At 44.8% G+C, this 17,767-nt stretch overlaps 1 protein-coding gene across 3 annotated transcripts in view; it reads right to left on the bottom strand.

Moving 5' to 3' along the window:
* Positions 1-3,671: 3,671 nt before the first annotated feature.
* Positions 3,672-17,767, bottom strand: part of LOC307208030 (protein eva-1 homolog C-like) — a 27,986-nt gene continuing 13,890 nt past the window's right edge. For 2 of the 3 annotated variants that reach the window (XM_079962335.1, XM_079962333.1), the window contains exons 3-8: positions 15,622-15,745; positions 14,892-15,044; positions 12,621-12,764; positions 10,989-11,063; positions 6,827-6,916; positions 3,672-5,504 (exon numbers count right to left, since the gene is read on the bottom strand). In XM_079962335.1, the coding sequence (XP_079818461.1) occupies positions 5,119-5,504; positions 6,827-6,916; positions 10,989-11,063; positions 12,621-12,764; positions 14,892-15,044; positions 15,622-15,745 (972 nt within the window). In that variant the 3' untranslated portion in view covers positions 3,672-5,118. The remainder of the gene's footprint in view (positions 5,505-6,826; positions 6,917-10,988; positions 11,064-12,620; positions 12,765-14,891; positions 15,045-15,621; positions 15,746-17,767) is intronic. The other variant, XM_079962334.1, reaches the window with a different exon arrangement.

Below are 17,767 nucleotides of genomic sequence, written 5' to 3'. Positions count from 1 at the left end.
AGAATGCATACAAAAATGTCTGCAGTCATGTGAACCATTCAACTACGAAATTTTCATGCATTTTTAAAAATAAAAAAGCACTGCACAAAACAAGACCAAACCGACCTAAGATTGAGTGTCAGTGTAAGTGACACAGGACAGAGAGTCCACCCCTAACTGCTGGCAATTGCTGCAGAGACATGAATGTACCATTTTAGCTCATTACTGGGCCAACAGGATGAATGTTCTCCCAATGTAACAAACCCGTTGACCAGGACAAGTGTACTTTCTCAGAGATGAATCATCGCCGATCGTAGGGGAGGGGTTGGTCTTGTGTCCTTGAGATATATAGATATATTTTTTGAAAATCCCCACAAAGGGCTTCAAACAAGCACTTTCACTTCTAATGAAGATTCATCCCATGAATGTATTTTGACCACACAACACACACCAGAGGTGCAAGGAGAAGCAGTCTGCTTTGCTTTTTGCTTTTTTTGTTTTTAATTGTCAAGCACCACCACATTACAGGGTGAATCTACAAAGTTAAGTGCCGGATGCTTTCTAGAAAAACTGTTGCCTGAATGTGTGGCCGGTGAGCAATGAAATGCCATTAAACTTTGTATAGTGTCACATAGGACTGCTCAGGAAAAGAAAAGAAAAACCATTGAAAAGGAGGTGAAATGGAGAAATTAGCAGTGGTGGCTAAACCTTTACTTGATTGCATTATAATGTTGAGGCTGCCGGATTCCTGCTAGCAAGAGATTTGCACATTGGTTTTCATTCATATCTGCCTCAGAACCTTGCCCTCCTCCCTTTTGATTTTCTGTAGAATAAAAAAATCCATTTTTGGACTGCAGTTCTAAGCATATTTACTTGACAGCAAGTCCTGTTGAACTCAGTGGGGTTTGCCTCCCAAGTAAACATGTTTAGGGTTGCCCTCAAAAAAGGAAAACAATCATTAATCCTGACACTACACCCATAAAAAACACGCAAATCCTCATTTTGCTAGAGGATACCTGTGCTTGTCTTTTCTTTAACTGGGTTACAGTTTTTTTAAAAAATAATGTCTAGAGAGTAATTATTCTTTTTTCAAGCCTGCTTCTCTTAGGAATCCATTTTCCTTGCTCTACACCTAAGTGGATTTATATAAACTTTCCCCCCACTCCCACTCCTGAGGTATTTCTGTACAGCCTAGGTAATCTAAGTCTCCTACCTATACTTTAATCTAGCTATCTCTATATTTGCATTAGTCTGTCTTATTGTGAACCGGTCACACAAGAATGACGGAAACAGTTTATTGACTCCTTTTGTGCGTGTCAATGAAAAATTGATTTGGGGTGCTCACACCCTCTTTTGAACTCAGATTCTTGCCACTGTACAGTATATGGAGATGCATAGAGAGACTTTTTATATTTCTGAATGTTGTACTTTTTAACTCCTTGCAAGCTTGGTAATACACTATCTAAATGTCTAAAAAACAATAATGATTGTCTTGTAAGTCTGATGTTATTTCCTTGAACCTGTGGGTTGCAAAAGTGATGGGGAGGGCGAAGAGAAGCCTCAGAGGGTGAATTACACTCTGAGCAAAGAGTGGGGAGGGGGGGGAAAGCCATGCTGGAAGATTTCAGGCAAGTTGGATGTGTTAACCTTGAGGACACATCTCAGGTTTCCTTCTACAATGCCCTACTTCGCTCTGCTGTAATTGGTTCTGCCCTTGTTTAATTCTAGGGCTGCCACTAGTTTAAAGAATCCATTGTATGAATGAGTTGATTATGTGATTGATTAAGCAACTGAATTTACGCAGATATGCCAGTGGGTACAGCAAAACCTCTGAAGAAAGCATGCTTTTTCTTGCTTTAAAACTATTATGCGCTATGTCTTGCAACGGGCACACTTGAATGCAGAAGGCTGGCACTGGGTTTCCTCCATGCTAATTTTCAGCTTTAAAATTGCCTTCTCCCTTTCTTCCCAGCCTTCACTGCTTTTAGCCATATTGGAAAAGTATGACTAAAAATGTAGGAATGGGGGAGAAAATCGATACGGTTGAAAATGTAATCCAGACATGCCTACACCGCAGTTTCCGAAACAATATGCAAAGCCTGTGAATCCTCACACCCCAGCAAACTGGTCCCTTCATTGTGAGTTGGTGAGGGAAGTTGCCTTTTTCTCCTTGAAAAGTACGTAGAGCTGAAGGAGGAAGTTGGAAGAGCAACTCAGGTTAATGCTTCTGGACCTGACTTTTCCTAGAAGAACCCTTCTAAAAGTAGGAGAGGGGGGGGGGGGAGAGACAGGGCAAGAGGATGTGGCACCCAAAGAATTCACTCAAAAATCCAGACTTGCCCAAGGGCCTAAAAAAGTTGGATACCCCTAGATTAGTACAAGTGATAAGGAGGTCCAAGTACATAATAGGCCTCTCTCTTTTTGGCAGTGGCATTCCAGCCACTTTTAACACAACACACATCCAAGAAGCCTGTGTGTAGTTATCTTTTCACATACAAGCAAACACCTTTGTTGGAAGAAACAAAGATGTCCATCAGCAGAACCATTGTTAGACAAGGAACAGAAAGGTCTGTGTGTGTGTGTTTAAAGGAACCTAAGCTTCAAAGACTGGTGGAATTAAGAATTTTTTCCTATTTGCTGACAGACGTTTGAATTTACATTCCAGTCACAGGTGTTGCTGCAGGGGTAGGAGGTATTACTAAAGAACAGAGGGCACAAATACATAGGGTGTTCGTCTACACAAGCCCCTTTGAAATGAAAAAGAGCTCCCTGAGGGAGCATCAGAGTGTTCCTGCAGAGGTCATATCCACACCCAAGGCTTTTTCCCCCCACCCAGAACTCACTGGCACTCAGTTCTGGCATCTCTCAGGTGGGCCCCATTGCTATTCTAAGAGAACGAGGGATGTGTTCATAGTGGGTTCTGGCACCTCCTTTTCTAGAAAAATAGCACTCTCCAGATTTAAAACAAAAGGCTTTCCCCAAATATTGCTATAGTTTTTATTATTAAATAAAACTGTACTTTGTTAAGGGCTGGCTAGGGCTAAATTACAATTTACAGGATTCTTTGGGGAAATTCACGTGCCCCGAATGTATGGTGTGAATGTGATCTCAGTTTCCATTCAGCTGAAGATGTTGGGGATTATTAGCCAGAAGAAGAGCCAATTAAGAGCTGATTTAATATCGATTTTCAAATATCTGAAGAGCTGTCACATAGATCAAATTTGGGGGTTTTATTGCTCCAAATAATAGGGCCCAAAGTCAGGTGGCTGAAGTTGTTTTACAGCAGAGCAGACTGCCTCAGCAGTTGTGGGACTCTTCCTCCTTAAACATTTTTGAGCAGAAGCTGAATGGCCACCTATGTACCTGGAACATGCCCCAGCCCCCTTGAGCCCATTAAACCTGCTGATTGGGTCCTCTGGACAGTAGGAGCCTAAGCTGTGCCAGCCCACCAACGGTGACCCTGCTGACTTTCCACCATGAAATGCCACCAGCCACAGTGGGGTGGCAAACCAGGAAGATTTGACTAGATAAGTCTGATTACAACAGGGCTTGCTCCAGCAAATAAACCAGTGAATTGTACTCACCTTAATTTGCAATTGTTGTATTTACCAATAATGTACATTGAACTCATAAATAAGTCACAACCTTTTCTTTAGAACAACAACAACATACTACTATGGCCAAACTTTAAATTTTGTGCAAAATATTTTTATTTTCAGATTTACAGCTCTTGGCATTCAGGCCTGTTAAACACATCTAGAGAAGGAAGCAGGTGCTGCTGGATTTTGCTCATGAGCATATCTGAAAAATAAGGTTAAAAATGCAGTAGGAAGAGCAAATCAATCTGTTAAATGCAGCAGCCTCTCCCTGTTTTCAAAACTCACATTACATAGTTTTATGTCAAGTCAGCTTCCAGGTGTTACATATACTGAGCTAGAGTATTTTTTAAAACAACAACAACAACAAAGACTAGGTTTCCACATCAATGTTTCTCTGGATAGTGTTGCTGAAGGCCATTGAAACCAGGCAGACTGGCAGTTCTTCCTCCTATATCTAACTTGGTCTAGTTTGGCATTCAGAAAATGAAAGAAATATGATAAGAGCAGAGCGATGCCCTTCTGTTGCTGTTGGACTACAATTCCCATCAACCCCAACCAGGGGTGGTCATGAATGATGGGAGGTGTAGTGCAGCAACAACTGGAAGGCATCACCTTGCTCCAACTCCATCCCCAGCCAGCATGCCCAATGGGAAGGGATGGTAGGAGTTATAGTACAACAACATCTGGAGGTCACCACAGGCTCCCTATCTCTGTAACTTAAGGTCCCATCTGCACTAGGCATTGAAAGAATCCTGGAAACTGTAGTTAACAAGTGCTGAGAGTTGTTAGGAGACCCCCTATTCCCAAAGTTCTCTGGGGAAAAGGATTGATTGTTAAACCACTCTGTGAATTGCAGCTCTGGAAGGGGGAAGCCAAGGCAGTTTAAAGTGGTATAACACCGCTTTAAATGTAGATGCAAATGGGGACCTACTCATAATATACTCACTTATTTTACATTTCTAATCCCTTGCCCCAAATACTTTGGAATGGGAAAAGAAGATAACAAAACCAACTTCGCAAAGCCCCAGCAATAAAGGGCCTGGAGACATTATGAATCTCCTTTATTGTAAGGAATTGACGGAGTTGGGTATGATCAGCCTACAGAAGAGAAGACTGAAGTGTGATATCACAGCCATCTTCAAATATCTATAAAGCTGTGATGTGGAAGATGGAGGAGCAAGCTTGTTTTCTGCTTGCTCCATGGGGTAGGACCCAAACCAACAGATTAAAGTTACAGTAAAGGAGATTCAACTAAACATTAGGAAGAACTTTCAGACAGTAAGAGCTGTTGGACAGCGGAACAGGCTACCTCGGAAGATGGTGGACTCTTAATTCATTGGTTTTTAAACAGGTTGGATGGTCATCTGTCAGTGATTCTTTAGATGTGATTCCTGCATTGCAGGGGTTGGACTAAATGACTTTTGGGGATTCTTTTTGACTCTGTGATTCTATGATTCTATAATTCTACAAAGCCATTGAGCTCAGTCCACCTCAGCTTACAACAGACAGCTCTGAACTTGTTCCCATGGCAAATACTTTCTCATTTGGTAGCAGACTTAATTTTGTGGATGGCATATGGGCTGGACTCCTTGGGTATCCAGATCTCATCTCCCTCGTGGCCCATATGGTCTGCCGCTCCTTCCAGGGCCGCAGTGAGCTCTGGCCCAAATATATTGTTGGAGTTGCGGTAGGTGCGAGTGAGGCGGCGGAAGGAGGAGTCGGAGGAGCTGTCATCGTGGTTCTCGTCATCCTGCTCATCCTGCAGCTTGGTGGTCTCCAGCTCTAAGCTTTCGCTCAGCTCTGCAGCTTTGAAAGCCTCCTTTAAATCCTGGATGAAGGCCACTTTGGGTGCAAAGAGGAGGAGGAGGAACACCAGGCCTCCTGAGACTCCGCACAGGAAATAAAAGCCCACCTTCTCAGGAACGCCTGCAAAGAAAAAGAAAAGTAGGACTCAACGGGGGGGAGCCAACCCACCTTCTCCTCCCTTGCAGAGATAGGGTGCTGAGAGGGAGGGGCCAATAGCAGAGAGGACATGGTTTGGGGTGTCAGAGCCTCCTGAATGTGGCATCGGCTCCAGCCACCCTCTCCTCCTCATATACCTAAGTCTGCAGTTTAACTGGAGGAAAAGAGAGATGGACTGACAGAGAGGACACATCTAATTTATTGTGCACTCAGTGTGACTCATGCATGCAAGTTTACAGCACCTGCACCAGGGATGAGGAGCCTTTGGCCCTCCCGATGTTGCTGGACTACATCTCCAATCAGACCCAGCCAGCATGACTCGTGGTCAAAAACGATGGGAGTTGCAGTCCAACAACCTATTAGAGGGCCAAAGGTTCCCCTTCCCTGTCGCACACAATTCTGTTGTCATCAAAATGCCACCCCAAATTTATTTTTCCTGTCTAATTGGAATTTACCACCTCCACACCCAGTTTTTACTTACTGCATATCTGCAGAACTGGCAAATCTGGATTAAATGGGGTGGGGGGATGACAACATGCAACCCCTGCGCATTCATTCCAGTGGGCTTTCTTTCTGCAATTCTAGGGTGGTGTCTTTAAAGAGGGTGGGGGTTGCACCCACAGAAAAGGCATCCCAAAAGGTCAAATGTGATATGTGAGATCCATGATGGGTTCACCCTTTTCTTGTAGTTTTACTTTAAGGTTTCAGTTTTTATTGGAGTGAGTGGAGTGCTGTTTCCTTTTTCTAAATCCCACTCCCCATCTGAAAGCTGCTAACAGTCTTGCTGTCGTGAGAAGATGGGGATCTGTATTGTCCCTGCATTTCTCCAGTGAGACTAACAGATACTTCAGATCTGGAAAAGGCTGGGGTAGGAGACATAGGCGAAGCAACTTTCTCCTAGCACTGCTGAACTGATAAAAATGGCTTAAAAGAGCTGCTTAACAGTTAAGTCTATCCTGATTTACAGAAAGCAGTCCTCTGTTTTCAGAACAGACCACTATGGCAAGACGTGTTGCATTTCTATTTCAGCTATGACAGTCACTTCTACATCAGAATCTCTAACACATAATTTAGCATGTGCAAACCTTTTGGCCTCTCTTTTTTTGGGAGTGGCACATTTCCTCCGTTCTGGCAGTAACTACGTGCCACCCCCATTTACCGCAAAGGTCGGGAGACCCAGTCACAGCTTTGCCACCCACATAATGTGCGCCATGGCCCTGATTGGCCTGGTTTCCCCCAGCATCCCAACTCTGCCCGTCTTGCACACCCAGGGAAGTCAGACATACCCCAGAAAAGGGCAAAAGTTTCCAGAGAGCTAGTAAATATCATCAGATTTTCTTGGAGCCTGGAAAGCCTCGGCCCAGTGTACCAGCCACCTGCAGCAAACAAGGGGATAGCACGTTCTTACTGACAAGGGTTTCGGGAGAGAAGGGAAGCCTGCCTAACAGACGTTCAGCCTTAAACTGCATCTCCTTTATCATGTAATCTATGGAACTCACAATCACAAAGGTGAAGGACCAGGGCTCAGTGGTGAAGCAACTGCTTTGCATGCAGAAGGTCCCAGGTTTATCCCTGGCACTTCCAGGTGGGGCTGGGAGAGACCCCTGCCGGAAACCCTGGAGAGGTGCTGCCAGTCAGTATAAACAATGCTGGTCTAGATGGACCAATGGTATGACTTGAGATAAGGCAACTTCCTATGCTTTTAAGTTGTAGTGACGACAACTTAAGAAAGAACAGATTTATTACCCATGGTTATTAACCATGAGAGCTCAGTAGGACTTCCATGTGCAGAGGCAGTTAGCATGTAACAGCAGGTGATTAGTGGGGGCTGTCACCATCAGCTTTGGCCTCCCCTCACTCTCACTTCCTCTGCTTCCTATTTATGTCTGCTAACCAAAAAAGTTTCAGGGACCAGAAATATATTATTATTACGTGTGTAGCCATTTCTATCCCACCCAACCCTGTTTTTATCCACATAACAGCCCTTTGAGGTAGACTAGCCTGAAAGTGCATGACGAGACTAAGGTCCCTTGGGGAGTTTCAGGGCTGACTGGGTCTGGTCTCTCTGGTCCCAGTCCAGTGCTCTAACCAGTACACCACACTGCCCCTTGCTTTCACGTGAAGAATGAATCTCAGAGTCCTCTGCTCTGCTAGGTGACAGGTGTGCATTCTGAGGATGAGGTAACCACCATAACCAAGTTATGTGGCATCCAGATATTGAACCATCATCTACAGCAAGGTAGGGCTGGCTGCAATCTGGAGTCAGTCAGTGTTGATGATACCATGAGAGATGGACCAAAGGGCTTACACTCAAGGCCACTTCCTATGCAAGGCTGGCCTTGCCATTATGCAAAGGGTGGTGGAGACTTCAGGCAGCAGGGGCAGAGAGCAGAGGTGGCTATTTCTCCTACGCCTCCCAACTATTCCCCTCTGCTGGAGGACAGAGCTGTGTACACCACCCAACCTGTCTTGCCACACCTTTAAACTAGCATGCTGCCAATGATGCAATAGAGGGCATTGCCACATCAGCCATGTTGCAGTCAGATTTATCTGCCAACCCAGTTCACTTCTGCACATGAGATGAAAAATAGGCACTAACTTGTCCTGTTGCCTCAAGGGGCAGACTGTTCTGGGCTAGGCCTAATCCAGTGCTTCCTGTCCTCTCTGGTCTTCTCTTTCATGGCCAGGTGGCCTTCACTCTCCTTCCCTAAACAAAAACTATAGCTGATGATGCAAGGCCCCCCCTAACCATCACCACTATTGCTTCTTTAATATACTTTAACTGGCTTCTATCTGCTGCTTCCATCCATGGTTGCTCATCTCACAGTGTTAACACTCAGGATAGACTCACTGACACAGTTTCTGCTTTGGAGAAATGGCTTGTCTCTTGCCCCTCATGAATGAGCATGGGCAATGAATTTCCCTCTGAACATGAGGAGATTAGGTGAGCCCAGGTGGGATCTTGAGCAGTGAGGGAAATGGAACCCCCATTCAAGGCAGAACTGATAGCAACTGAGAAGAGTGGTGGGCATGGAATTGGGCAAAATGAACCAATTTATGCTGGAAATGTGAAGAGATTGAAGGGACATATGTGGTAGGGTTGTAAGAAAGCCAAAGAGTATTGGGAGATGATATACTCAGAACTAAAAAAAAAAGATGGTAAGGTTCTCATTTCTCAAAAAAACACAAAAATGGAGATGTTCTTATTGAGTATAGTAGAGGGTGAAATACCCAAGAAAGCAGCGGCAAGAATAATTTATGCCCAAAGGTGAAAGGATTTTTATGCCCAAAGGTGAAAATAGTCCCACAAAAGTAAACTGGCAGAATAAGCTAATAGAATATGCGGAGTTAGCAATGTTGACTGCAAAGATAAGAAATCAAGATGAGTTGGATATAAAAGAGGAGTGGGAATACTTTAGCGAATATTTAAAGAAATGCAGTGGACACTCCGGATATGAAGTTAATTTGTTCCAGGGGTCCGTACATACCCCGAAAAGTCCCACAACATGTGCGGTGCGCAGAGCGCTTCTGTGCATGCACGCACGGCGAAACCCAGAAGTATACAATTAAGTTATGTTACCCGAAGGTAACGTAACCCAAGGATCTACTGTATAACAACCAGATAAACTTCCAAGTGGGGTTAGATATATGCCTCACTTTTTTTTCCAAATTCCAATTGTGAAAAGTTAAAGTGTGGCTTATATTCAGGACCTTACACTGCAGGCAAAAGGGCATGGCTCCCCCCCCCCCCCCGGAGCGCTGCCGCCCGCCACTCCAAAGCCTACCCTGAACCATTGGATCGAAGGGGGGAAGGGGGCCTCTGGCAAAGCAGAGTAGACCAGGAGCACGGGGCAAAGGCGTGCAGCCAGTCCGCCGTGGCTTACCGGTATATTTGGGTATTTTTTTTCCTCCCTGCCCCCCTCCAATTTTAAAGATGCAGCTTATATTCATGTGCGGCTTATATTTAGGCCAATACAGTAATTAAGGAGATGCAGCTCAACAAGGTTCAGATAAGATCCCTGGGAAACACAAGACTTGTGTCCTTTTAATACAGTGAATACTAGGGGGAGAAGCCAATAAGGATGTTCTGGGTGCTATTAGACCAAGGCAATTAGCTAATGGAAATAATAAATAATAATAAATTTTATTTATACTCCGCCCTCCCCAGCCGAAGCTGGGCTCAGGGCGGCTAACAACAATCAAAATAATCCAACATTCTAAAAACCTTTCATTATAAAAATTAATTAAAATCAAATTGATGGCAACCATTAAGCAAAATTCTGTGCAGATTGCCAGAGGAGGGGGTCAGGCTACGCCCTGACCAAAGGCCTGGTGGAACAGCTCTGTCTTACAGGCCCTGCGGAAAGATGTCAAGTCCCGCAGGGCCCTAGTCTCTTGTGACAGAGCGTTCCACCAGATTGGAGCTGCGGCCGAAAAAGCCCTGGCTCTAGTTGAGGCCAGCCTAACCTCTCTGTGGCCTGGGATCTTCAGGATGTTTTTATTTGCAGACCGTAAGTTCTTCTGTGGGACATACCAGGAGAGGCGGTCCTGTAGGTACGAGGGTCCTAGGCCATATAGGGATTTAAAGGTTAAAACCAGCACCTTAAACCTGATCCTGTACTCCACCGGGAGCCAGTGCAGCTGGTATAGTACCGGATGAATGTGATCTCGCAGCGAAGACCCCATAAGGAGTCTCACCGCTGCATTCTGCACCCGCTGGAGTTTCTGGGTCAGTCTCAAGGGCAGCCCCACGTAGAGCGAGTTACAGTAATCCAGTCTGGAGGTGACCGTCGCGTGGATCACAGTGGCTAGGTCAGGGCAAGAGAGATAAGGAGCCAACTGCTTAGCTTGGCGGAGATGAAAAAATGCCGCCTTTGTTATAGCTGTAATCTGCGCCTCCATAGAGAGGGAGGTATCGAAGATTACACCCAAACTCTTAACGGACGAAAGGAAAGGAACATGCTTTGTCCCTCATGCTTTCTGTTCTGCACACAAAACAGGCTCAGAAGGGCCTTAGTTTGTTCAATAGGGAATCTAATTAACAATTTTGACCTGCACAAAATGCTTTATTGAGGGTTGCAACCAATCACTCCCTCCAAACAGAACACTTAACCACCACTCACCTTCCATTTTTATTTTTTCCACCTACTTCATGGCTACATTTTGGAATACCCATTGGGTTGTTTAGGAAAGGGGGGGTTGAAAAGTTTTTTGGGGGGGGTTAAAAAGTTGCAAATCTCACGATTCTGCTTATCATGCTGATAGCACACTCTTCTCTCTTTGTGGTCCCAGTTAGGATACAGTCCTCTCAGCATTCACCACCTGAGTCCACTATCTGCAGAAGGGATTGCCTGCCTGCCTTAGATGGATTGTGGTGGTAGAAGATTCTACCAGCAGATTCTAAATGCAGAGCTTTACTTGTGATTAAGGTAAAAGCGGGATACTTACCATGTGTGTAGTCTGAGATTAAGAAAGGGTCTTCTTGGGAGTTGCGGCCCACCTCTTCCAGCAGCTGCCTTGGCACTAAAAAGGGGAAGAGGAACCATTGTTTGTGATTGGGGGGGGGTGTCATGGTGGAGGTTTTGCTGCCAACTTTCATAGGACTAATGCCCATTTTATAGTTGCTACTGTGTGCAACAGTGAATGCTTGTGCATGAAAGTAACACACTGTCAGTGTGTTTGTGGAACAGCCATATACACAAGGCACAAGGGGTGGTATTCGGCCCTTTATCAATAATAAATCCATTAAAATTAATTAACCTAACTTACTCATGTTCATTAATTTCAGTGGGTCTGCTCTGAATAAAACTTAAAAGAATAGCACCATAAGAATTTAACAAGGCAGACTATGGCTTGATAAATAACATAAACATAACATGGCTGCAGTCAAGACAGACTAAATAAAGCAGACTATGACACACTGAACTTAAAACTCATCAGATCAAAACTATTCTAAGGAGAAGGACAACACCAAGTCTAATAAGAACAAGCAAGCAACACTTAGAATCAAATATGCAAGCAACAGCAAGATTAAACTTAAAAGTTTTATCTTAATGAAAAGGAACTATAAAGATTTGGGGGTTTGGGTAGACAAGAGACAGTTGGAATAGTACTGGTAAATAGAGACACATGAATAAAATAAATGCTTCCATCTATAATTATTTAATGTCACTGCTTCCCAGAGAGAGAAACAGTAAAGTACAGGAAGCACATGAGATAACATGTATTTACTTCAATAAAAGGTAAAAAGGTAAGTTAAAGGACCCCTGGACAGTTAAGGCCAGTCAAAGGTGACTATGGCGTTGCGGCACTCATCTCACTTTCAGGCTGAGAGAGCCAGCATTTGTCCACAGACAGCTTTCCGGGTCATGTGGCCAGCATGACTAAACCGCTTCTGGCGCACTGGAACACGGTGACGGAAACCACAGCGCACGGAAATGCCATTTACCTTCCCGTCGCAGCGGTACCTATTTTTGTACTTGCACTGGCATGCTTTCGAACTGCTAAGTTGGCAAGAGCTGAGACAGAGCAATGGGAGCTCACCCTGTCGCAGGGATTCGAACCACTGACCTTCTGATCAACAAACCCAAGAGGCTCCTGAATGCCAGTTGCTGGAAACCATAGGAGGAGAGAGTGCTGTTGCAGGCTTTCCATATGCATCTGTGTGGCCACTATGAAAATAAGATGCTGGAATAGATGGACCACTGAGCTGATCCAGCAGGGCTGGTCTTAAGTTCTTGTGCCAGTCATGATGGCTGTTTAGTACCTACAGCGTCAGAGGGTTTCTGAATTCCAGTCACTGGAAGACAATGGTGGGAGAGGTCTATTGTCCTTGTTTCCTGCTTGTGAGCTTCCTCGAGGTATCTGGGTTGGCCACTATGAGGAACAAGATGCTAGCCTAGAAGGGCCTTTGGCCACAGGGATTTTTTTGTGGCAGCGGCAATTCTTATAGGTAGGAGTGCCATCCATATCTTAACCTGCAGCTGTCAAACAGTTTAAGCATTCTCCTGTCCCCCTGATTTCTACAGTGCCAGTTTTCCAATCAAGCACAATTTGATACAGTTTTTTTACGTAGCTTACCACAAGTATAAGAGACTCTCAGCTGTTTCTTCACTCCAGGGAAGCAGGGGTCTCCGAAAGTAGCTTTATCAGCAACAATGGTGCAGTTCTCCTTCTTGTGACACCTCCGGGAAACTCTCCTCAAGGCATCAGGAGCCAGACACTCTAAAGCATGGACACAGCGTGTTCAGTCCCAAAGAACGGTGCAGAAGTGCCACACCTGGCTTCAGTTCAACCACAAACTTAGGGGTAGGAAACAGCATAAGGCAAGTAGGTTAAATCCTGCCTTCCCCAACCCCCCACCCACTACAGGCCTGACAATCACCTGATATCACACTTCTGAAATTTCATTGTGACTAACAGTGGCATTCTGAAAGTTCTCTTCCACTGTGTAAATTTAAATAGTCTCCATCAGTGTGAAGGTTATCTCTCATCACTTAGGTTCTATTACTGCTGGCTTCAGGTTTTGCAAGGATCTTGGGCAATGGCGCCCTTCTCCTCACTTCTGTTGCTGCTGCCTATTCACTGATCTCTTCGGCCTGAAGTCTACAGCATATCTACCTCCAAGCACCCTGTTTTAAGCAGGAACCACAGAAGTCAATCCCAGCTTCTGTTTGCATCCTGGAATGTCCCATTTTGTGGCCTGGCACTCACTCTGGTGCAAGTCAGCAGGGTCAGTCCAGCACTTTGGGATGACCCAAGTGATGATTGCCAGACCACCAGACCAGAAGTCATGCCCCTTCAGATGTTCCCATTCTGGAGATGAAAATGTTGGAGGGTATGATACAACTGTCACAGGGAGGAGAGAGAGATGAGAGAAATTTGCTACTCCTTGCTCCCATAATTTTTCTTCTACTCAGAAAGGTGAACAGAGAGAAACAGCAAGGAGAAGAAGCAGAACTAGGGTGCTCCAGTAGTTGGCATTCAGCTCAGATGGAAACCAACCCCTAGTGCCAGGTTCTCAGACGGTTAGTATACATTATTCACCTTTGGCCAAGGTGGGGAAACTCTTTCTAGTTGGTGAAACAATGCTTAGGTGCCCCAATCCCTGTGGGTCTTTTTGACTGGTGGATAGTGCTGCCCTTCTGTCAATCACCTTGCATCACAATGGCTTCAAGTGGGGCATCTTGATTTGCCTGTGTGATTTGAAATCAACCCATGCAGGCAATGGCACAGGGCACTGCAGGTGCCACCTGCCTACTGATGTGCAGTGTCTTCAAACCCAACATTTGGCAGGGAGCAGCATCTTCACCTATTGTATGTGACATCAGATGCAGGGCAGGTGGTGTGGCATGACTGAAGCAGTCCCTTGGTCAAAGTGGGGAGATCAGCCAGACCTGCCACAGATTTCTTGTGCCTGGTATTCAGTAACAAGTCTGGTGCACCTGTTCAAGACCACATTTGTCTTTGAGTGATGCAAACAGCATGAAAAACTCAGCAGGTGAGTGAGAGACTGGGTGCTAGGAGGAAAGGGGGCATTGCCTAAAATTGGAACTCTCACATTCTCACATGTTCAACAGCCACTATCTCTGATTTCTACAAAAGACCTGCCTTTCTCCAACAAGCTTCCAAGTGGAGATCTTTATCCCATTATGTATCTGTGATGGATCAGTAAATGTTACTACATATGAAATTGCTTTTAATTGTTTGTATGTATGGGATTGTTGTTTATGGTCTTAAGTAAGGAATTGTTCTTAATTGTTTTAATTGCAGGTGTTTGTTTGTTTTCATAGTTATAACCCTCGCTTTCATAAATATCTATATCTATATCAAGGCACACTATACAATGTGTAAGAATAAAATTTGCAAAAACTATCCATAAAAAGCATCATTTTAAAAACAGCAATAACAAATCAAGAAATATTGAATGGCTAAAAAGAAAAAGGAAATTCATATTGCAAAGTCCTGTTTTTAAGGACGATAGTTTTCAGAAGAAGGGAGAGATGGTTCTGGCTAAACATCTAGTGGCAGGAGGTTCTACAGGACAGAGGTTGCCATGCTAAAGGCTCAGTCCCCTGTGAAGGCCAACCAAACTTCAAAGCCATAGGGAGCCACAGGAAGTGCCCCGCCAGACGATATCAGTGATTGGGGCTGGAGCATAAGAAATGATATAGTCCTTAAGGTACTTTTAAATTGCCTTGAGATATTTTGAGGGGAGCATTTCAGAAATGGAATCTGGTAAAATAGATAAATAAAATTGATCTACTCTTAATCCTTTGGTGACTGTTGAAGCTCCAGAAGCTCTTAGCTTTGTCCTGGGAAACTCCAGGCCACCTGAATTTCCCTTCATACCTATGTCAGGTCCCGTCCTGTTCACCGATTCGCATTCTGGCTTTCCCCGCAAAGGCTTCCCATAGATGGCAGAGTAAATAGCTAGGATGGACTTATTCCGGCACTGCAGTCTCAGTTTTTCATTTTCACACACAGTCTTGAGGCGATGGTTGGCTGGGACATAGGGATGGACAAATCTGTCAATTTCAGCTTCTCTGAAATTTTTCATTTTTTCCACTCACCCGTTCTCCATATTTCTACATCCATTGCTTTTTTTTTCTAAAAAAAATGTTTAGGGGTACTCTCATTTTGACTCAAGAAAATCACTATTTTATAGTTCAAATCAGGGAAAATAAATATAGTAAATGGACAAAAGTACAAAGATTCACAAAATATTTAGGGGTATGCATACCCTTGCATACCCCCAGAAAAAAAAAGTACTGTCCACATCCATTTGTGATTCACCAGTATTTTGGTCTCCTAATATATGCATGATTGTATGCAATTTCCCCTATTATAATGCATTTTTGCATGTTATTTTCACCAATAGATGCAGTTTTATGCACATAGATGCGTTACTTTTTCAGTTTATTCGTGCTTTTATCACAATATGTGCATTTTTGTACACATTGCTTGACTGCGGACTGCTTAAATAAGAAGAGCAAATGTGACTTCAAAAGGAACATCAGAATCATAAACTGCTAACACCAATGAACCCTGGCCTAGTTAATGCCTTGTTGAACTCACTCACCTGGTCTGCACTTGTAGGAGACCACCAAGTACTTGTGTGTACCTGGGCATGGATCAGGGCCGAACACATGGCTATGGACAGAGAAATGACACCATCGCTGGTCCTGACACTCATCCATCATTTTCTGTAGGAGAAGGAGAGGCTTTAAAGTAGTACCAGAGTTAAGTGATCGCTTATGCCTAGAAAAAACTTTGCTGACCTAGTAGCCTCCAGATATTTTGGAATACAGCTCCCTACAACTCCCATCAAATTCCAGTGCAACTCCCCATAAAAGTCAATACCAGGGACATCCAGTCCCGTTTTGCCGCCTGAGGCAAAACGGTAAGGTGCCACACTGCTATGGAAACCTCCAGCCCGAAGTCACTCTCACTGGGGTTGTGCAGTGGTGCCTGCCAAGTGGTGATGTCGTCACTGGATTCTGGTGAGCTCTCAAAATCACACGAGATTTTGACGAGGTCTCGTGAGATTTCATGGCATGTATGATATCTCGCCAGAAGCTGCCACCACTTGTCTGCCAATGGTAGAGGGGATGGGATGGGTTGAGCACCTGCCCCTTTGGGTTCTGCTGCCCAAGGCAACTGCCTCATAGTTTTAGCTATAGCCCAAAAGCAGCAAAGGATGACTACAACATGTGTGGGTAGAAACATCCTCTCCTTCAGTGCACCCACATGGGACATCCTAATATATTGCATTCCATTCCAATCTCCATGAGCAGTGTGATATTCCAGGGGTTCCTGGTGCTTTACCCAAGGGGTCTGTGTTTCCCTTTGGACAATGAGGGACAGGGGACACGGTGGTATCTTTCTGAAATATGGGTTATTTACACATATTTACAACCTGAGTCTACTGTGGAGGGGGTTCTGAGTAGGGTTGCCATATTTTAAAAAGTGAAAATCTGGACACCAAAGTTGTTGAGCTTTTGAGCCTTTTTTTGGGGGGGGGCACATCATAACTGCTTGAAAATCCCCTTCCCTGGCTGCATACTGGTGACTGGCTTGCCTCCTAGAGCCCCCGTCGACTCAACAACTGGAGCAAGAACAGCTGGTGCCGAGAGCTGTCTTGGCTACCTCTCCTCACACTACTTTCCTTCTTTTCTCTCCCCCTCAAATCCCCCACCCCGCCCCCAGCCCGCTCCCTGCCTTCCTCAGTTCGATTTGCTCAATGGCATGTCCCAGTGCAGAGCAGGCGCTGCCTTCCCTGGGTTCTGCCTCAGCATCCTGCTTGCGAGCCTCCTGCCCCAGCCGCTGCCTCTGAAAGGCAAGTGCAAAAGTTGAGCTGAGGCCCCACACGCCTTCTCTCTCCCTCTCAGTCCAGCAAAGCCTGTCTCTTGCCTCAGCCACTGCTGCCCAACACACATGCTGAGTGCTTTGGGCATATTTTCCTTCTTTTGGAATTTATTTTCACCACTTTTAGAGCTTTATTTTTCAAAAAAGGTGTCATTGCCATACATCCGAGATTTCCCAGACAATTTGCTGTGAACTGGAAATTCCTCCCAGATGCAATTTTCAAGGTCAAAATCCCGGATATGTCTGGGAAATCCTGGACGTATGGCAGCCCTAGTTCTGACAATCTCATCCCAAGCAGTGTCAGCTTCTTCCAAAGGCAGCTGCATCCCTGCCCTGCTGCTTGCCTTTCCCCAAGAATGGTCACATCCCACCTGTTCTAACCTAGCTAACCTAAGCCCTAGTACCCAGAGAGAGGCCCCACTCACCTGCATTCTTACACCTAGTTCTTTGATGCTTTGTTGTGCTAATGAATCATTACCTCCAAAGAAATTGGGTTGAACTCTATTACCTCTGAACCCATGCTGACATCACAGAATTAGTGATGTCTGGTACAGAGGTCTGACTCAATTAGCCCCTTCACACATCCTAATTAAATGATTAACAGGGACTATCACAAGTAAAATACACATGTGGATGTCTCTTAAATACACACAAGTCTGGCTATTTCCCCACAAGCTCTACTTAAATTCTAATGTTTACTCATGAAACCACGGCTGCCAATTGCTAGTCTTCAGCCAAGCACTAGATGGAGTGATGTGCTTTTAGAAGGCCCTGCAGCTGCTCATGTTATCTCTCCTGACTAGATCAAAGCCTGTTCAACTCATGACGACCCAGCAGTCCCAACAGCCAGTGGTGCTGTC

The sequence above is a fragment of the Podarcis cretensis genome, assembly GCF_951804945.1.
Source record: "Podarcis cretensis genome assembly, chromosome: Z".
NCBI lineage: Eukaryota > Metazoa > Chordata > Lepidosauria > Squamata > Lacertidae > Podarcis > Podarcis cretensis.
This window is presented reverse-complemented; position numbering and strand designations above follow the sequence as displayed.